At 38.3% G+C, this 5,778-nt stretch overlaps 1 protein-coding gene across 1 annotated transcript in view; it reads left to right on the forward strand.

The window, feature by feature from the left end:
* Positions 1–5,778, forward strand: part of LOC101848151 — a gene marked incomplete in the record, with an annotated part of 62,163 nt that overhangs the window by 9,940 nt on the left and 46,445 nt on the right. Inside the window, 1 exon segment of the mRNA XM_035972739.1 lies at positions 3,530–3,675. Coding sequence (XP_035828632.1) covers positions 3,530–3,675 — 146 coding nt within the window.

Here is a 5,778-nt window from a genome sequence, read left to right on the forward strand (position 1 = left end):
CCCCCCCCTCTCTCTCTCTCTCTCTATCTGTCTGATTATACAGTAACATACTTATTGCCCTCATTCATAGATTTTGACTTGTGATTGGTCGCTTACGGTGAAGAGGAATATTTGCCCCATTTTGCCTGCGGATAGTAAATAATGCCCTACTTGTACTTTAATCAAATATATTAGCCCCAAAGGTATTGATTTGCATCCACCACGCTTCTAAACTGGTATTTCTCTTCTTTTCAGATAAATGCAACATAAAAAAATGAGAAAATGATGTCAGTATAACACTTATTTTTTACTCAAAAAATTGTTTTTTTGGTAATACGAGAACAATGTGTCTGTCTTGTGTGAGTGTTTGCTTAAACACGTTTATTGAAAAAGGCACTCAAACCCTCTCATATATAAACCAGTCTCCGTGAAACACTGTGAAAACAAAATCTGAAAGTGGTGAGGGATTGATAAATGTGTGATCTCTATGAATCCACTCAGTGGACAAATGTCCCATGGAACATGTTCATGTACCTTCTGATTCTTTCACAATAATTATAATACTTTAAAAAATAACAACAACCCACACACACACTTAAAAAAAAACCCCTTGAACTTTAAATGGAAAGAAACGACGGCAAGACTTTTCCGGCGTGAAGATTCAGACATTAAAGATGGACTGTCAAAAATGTCCTTGTCTACGTCCTCCCTGTCTGGTTCTTTAGCAAACATCAGCTACCACCATGCATGTTGGAACAAGTACGTATCCCAAGGCAGTGGAGAGTCTGTTTCGGCAACGAGTCTTTTGAAAATAAATCTTTCAGATTTTTGATTCAAAACGTTTTGATAGCATAACAAATTTTTATAGGACAAATATATACGTTCATTGAAGTCACTTCTTGAAGATCACAAGCACATTCCCGATGACTGTGGGTATGCAGTTGAGGATATGAAATCTGCATATCGGTGGGAGTTCCGTACTAATAAATGCAGAGATTCCATAGGCTTTAAGTACGAAAAGGAAAAGAACAAACGGGAAGATTATATCAGGTCAGCAATACAAGCTCTCGATGTAAGCGACCAGTAGGTGATCCAAAATGTTGCACCTCGATTGTGTAACAGATACAGAAAAGAGACACAGTAACCTGGCTACCTGACAAAAGAGCTTGAAGAAAGTGGAGAAATGGCCCCATTACTCTTGAAACGTAACTGTATAACACTGCTCAAGAATCTGGAAAAAAAATATGTATAGGCCAACAACTTATGGTTTAGCTTTAATGCATATTTACTAAGTACGTGGAGAAATTGCGAGCACAGGCATTAAGATGGGCATAAGTAGGCCTATGCACGGTGTCAAAAGGAGCAGAAATTTGACGGATATTCTTCTCAAAAGTGATGCCGATACATGTATCAGCATCTGGACTGTATGGATTTGCAGGATATGAAAACATCTTTTACTTTTTCACAAGAAATTGCCAATGGAAAAACTTGCTATTGTCATCTTTGATCAAGATTAGCTCTTTTCAAAGCCGATGCATCATGAGGTGATGTGACTACGGCTCATGCGACAAAAATTACCTACAGTTTTAAGAAGCCAGTGAGAGAAATTATGACAACCAAGGTCCCCTACTAGTAATATTGAAAAACGAAATCACTGCAACGTTGAAGATTAAATTAACTTAATGTCCAATTGAAAGTAACCGTGAGCCAGCAGTCCCTCCGGAAGTTCCTGAGTGTCGCTTGTAGACAATGATGACAATAGATCTCCCTCAGACGAACAAGCAGGCTCCCAGCCTCCTCTCAAGAAAAGTTAATAATACAATCATGCAACATACCTTGAGCCATCAAGTAAGTGTGTTCTGCATGATATCATAAAAAATGTACACGGTCAGAGCAAGAAAATCCATACTTTTTGCCTTTTTGGTTAGCGACTAGACTAGCATACCAAATCCTTGTCAAAATCAAAGAGGAAAACCATACTCTATTTAAGGATATTGTTCCAATTTAATTTTTTGGGGGGTGGGGCATTTCATTTTAAAAAATGACATACGAATACGCTTCTTTCATACTCTTTAAAGGAACTGGGTTGGCTGACTTTCGTGGTTGCAGCCTGAACTGTATACCAAGCTTTCCCAGGGAAACATAACGGGAGATGGTGTTGGGTGTATTCTTTTGTTGAGAGAAGCTCTTGTCCCTGACAGATTCATCAGCATAGGAAGCAGAAATCTGTCAATGTAAACGACAACCTGAATGTTCCCAATGCATCACAAGAACTCGTATTGGTGGCTACAATGCAGCTTTGGAGAATGTTGAAAAAAAAGGAACTAGCCAAGCAAGTGTACGAACAGCCTGACACAGACATGGAAAAGTTTTAGGTGTCAACTGGAGATGTCAAACTCACTGGATCAAAATGTTAAGGCATGCCATCTGACAGACGCTGAAGAGTAGCCAATATAGTCAATATGACATCTGCATTCAATCAGGTTTATCACTTATTATAGTCACCACAAATACTCCAAGCGGCTTACATATTTGTGGGCTATTCTGGCGGTACTGCTGAAGGGATACCTGAATGAATTATTATTTTCGTTCACGTTATGCTCATTCATGTCAGGCCATCCTTATCCATGCATGGATTGCAACTGTAGAATATGCAATGCTGGCAAGTTCGCCCTAGTCTTCCTGCGATACCCCAACAATTGTCAATTTTGGATAGCTTTAATACACAGCCTCTATTCATACTAGCAATAATGAATGTAGAAAGCTTGTAAACCAAACTGATCAAGATTAAGACGAGAGTAAAGACTAAACAGGTTATGTCCTTTAGATTAATGTTCTTTTAACTATGTAAGATTATCTTTTGAATGTCTAAACTGCATATCATCCCCTAACGGCGATATTTTTTGCGGGTTGCATCTATTCTAAAATGCTGCTAAATCAGATGTACACAGCGAATCCTGAGCTGCAGTGTCATAGATCAATGGTCACTGGTTTACACATATGCAAAAAGTGTAGACAAGGCTCCCATACTGCGGATGCTGTATGTGTGTACATATTCCATGAGCAGCCAAACTGGATTTACACAGCTTGGAAAATACAAAAAATATGAGATGATACAAAAAATAATTATCCTAGATCATTAAATGCCCTTAATTCGTGAACCTTAAGTTACTATTTGTGACACCAACGTTTTTTTTTTCCATTTTCAATATGGACGACGGCAGCCATATTGGATTTTTTGCACTTATATTTTACGAAAGACTAAAAATGACCCTAAAAATGAACTTCTTGACCTAAAACCCCCCATATGTAATGTATCGCACTTCATATGTGTTGGAAAAAGACAATGAGTAATAACGATTTTGCCATTTGGCGGCCATCTTGGATTTCAAGGCCTCACGGGTAACGCCCACATTTTAAAAAGAGGTATGGAGGCTAATTTTCTTACTTAAACCTTGAAGATGGTAAAACATGTGAAAAACAAACTTCCGGAGCCCACGGTCACGGGACTATTGTTTTTTACCCAACTAACCCTTTCATTTCCCTGCAGCAATGGCAGAGTACATGGGCTGCATGCCAGTGAACGACACCTCTGCGATGGAGTCCAAGGTCATATCCTCCACCCATGTGTGGTCAAACTATCGCTCTTGCCAGTCGTTCTGTAGAGAGAGGAACATCTTGTACTTTGCACGACAGGTTAATGCTTGTTTGTTGTTGTTGTTGTTGTTATTGTTTTTGTATAAGCACATGGGAATGGAGCTCTGGATACTCAAAATGTGGCTAACTCGAGTAAGCCAAAATTTGTCTCATCAAAAATAACAAGCCACAAAAGAGTCATTTAACCTGTATTTGTTCTGTTTCGTTTAAGGAACATTCTCCTATACATATGCAATGGTCACCAGTGGGCCTTGGCGGACTAACTTTTATCATAAACAGACCTTGATGCCGATGATAATGTTGCCTCGAATGTGTTCCTTGGCTTGCTAAAGAAAATACAATAGATATTGTATGGTATGCGGAAGAATCATGATGTTCCATAATGGCGTGGCATAGAGTGACTTGGTGCCATAATAGTATGGCTTTGTATAGAGTAGAACAATCATGGAGCTGTATTTGACAGAGTAATATGATACCACCGTGTGGTACATACCTATAGTTTGAAATATATTCGCTTTTCAGAACTAGGGGGATATCCCGAGAAATGCAGTTTTGAGAAAATCTAAGGTAAAGTTTTTGGACCCTTGTTCAGTTTCTTTAAAAGACAAGGAGAATTTGTCTATAACCAAACAAAAATACACACCAATGAAACCAAACTTCTCCTATAGGTAGAGCAATGCCCACTTTTGGTGTAGGTCAAGATTTCTGGATACCCCCGAAATCTGGGTTAGCCCCATTGTCCTTAAAAGCGACCATACCAAAGTATCATTTCGCAAAGTGTGGTATGGTATGGTATGGTATGGTATGTCATGGTGGTATGTCATGGTATGGTATGGTATGGTATGGTATGGTATGGTATGGTATGGTATGGTATGGTATGGTATGGTATGGTATGGTATGGTATGGTATTTGTTTGTTTGGGTACCGAAAAGAGAGGCATACTGAAATGATAAAATTCGTATTTTTTAAAATTATATAGTGAAACACAAAGACCAAAAGGAAAGCTAAAGGGCAGGGCTCACCATTGACGCCATCCAAAGATTTGTACGGTACAGTAGGATAAAATGTGGTATGGCATATTTTGGTTCAACACAGTATGAAACGGTATCATGACAGTTTACCATGCTCTGACACAGTATGGTATCATGTGTAGTGTTATAGTATACCATGCTCTGATACATTAAACAATAATTATAGTAATGAGAAGGTCTAGTGTATCATTCTAAGATATACTGTGGTAAAGGCATCGAGTAGTATGCTATGATAGGGCATAGTATTGTATAGTATGCTATGACGTAGCATAGTATGGTATTATATAATGATGTATAAAAGACATTGCTGCTGTAAATATAACTTGACAGTATATTTTATAGAAAAGTCTATTTCTTTTTAGCTAGTAAAGTATATCATAAAGGGGTACTGTCTTGTATGTTATCTTATCATCATAATATCATGGAAATGATAACAGAAAAGAAGATGGGAGTACAACTATTCTATGGCTCGCAAGATTTGAAACACAGTATTATCATGTATGTTATTATATCTCGTAATAACAGACTAGTGATGATCAATATCCTTTTTAGGTGGGCTCATGTTATGATCTTTGCTTGAGTCTGCGGTCTCTGACTTTTTCTTCTTTCTTTCGTATCTTGTGCTTTTCTCACCCTTCCAAGTACTTCTACCTTAAAATAATATTTTTAGCGTTTAAAAGGGCATTGGTAGCATACATTTTACCACCTTTCCCCCTACAATCAAAGACAACGTTTCAATAATCAGAAAGCAGGCAGCTTCAACTCTACTTTTGCGGACCAATAATAATATGGTATGTGTGGCACACATCATCCCAGGAACAAAAGTGTGGATATTTCGCTCCACATTTGCCCTGACTGGTAAGGTCAATGCAGCCTGCCCCCTATATTATGATCTAAATTATATCTATAGGGGCGTTGTGTTTTTGGAAATAGCACTTTACGCGAATTTTGCTCACTTCACCCAGGTGGGAATGGGTACACGTCTAAAGATAGAGGGAGATCTTGTCTGTGTATTAGAGTTTTAGCGCCAATAAAATGGCAGCTTGCACTGCATGCTACCTAAGAAGAAAAGATTGTTTCAGAATGTTATCAGGTCTCTTAGGACAATATA

The sequence above is a fragment of the Aplysia californica genome, unplaced genomic scaffold (assembly GCF_000002075.1).
Source record: "Aplysia californica isolate F4 #8 unplaced genomic scaffold, AplCal3.0 scaffold00821, whole genome shotgun sequence".
Taxonomy (NCBI): domain Eukaryota; kingdom Metazoa; phylum Mollusca; class Gastropoda; order Aplysiida; family Aplysiidae; genus Aplysia; species Aplysia californica.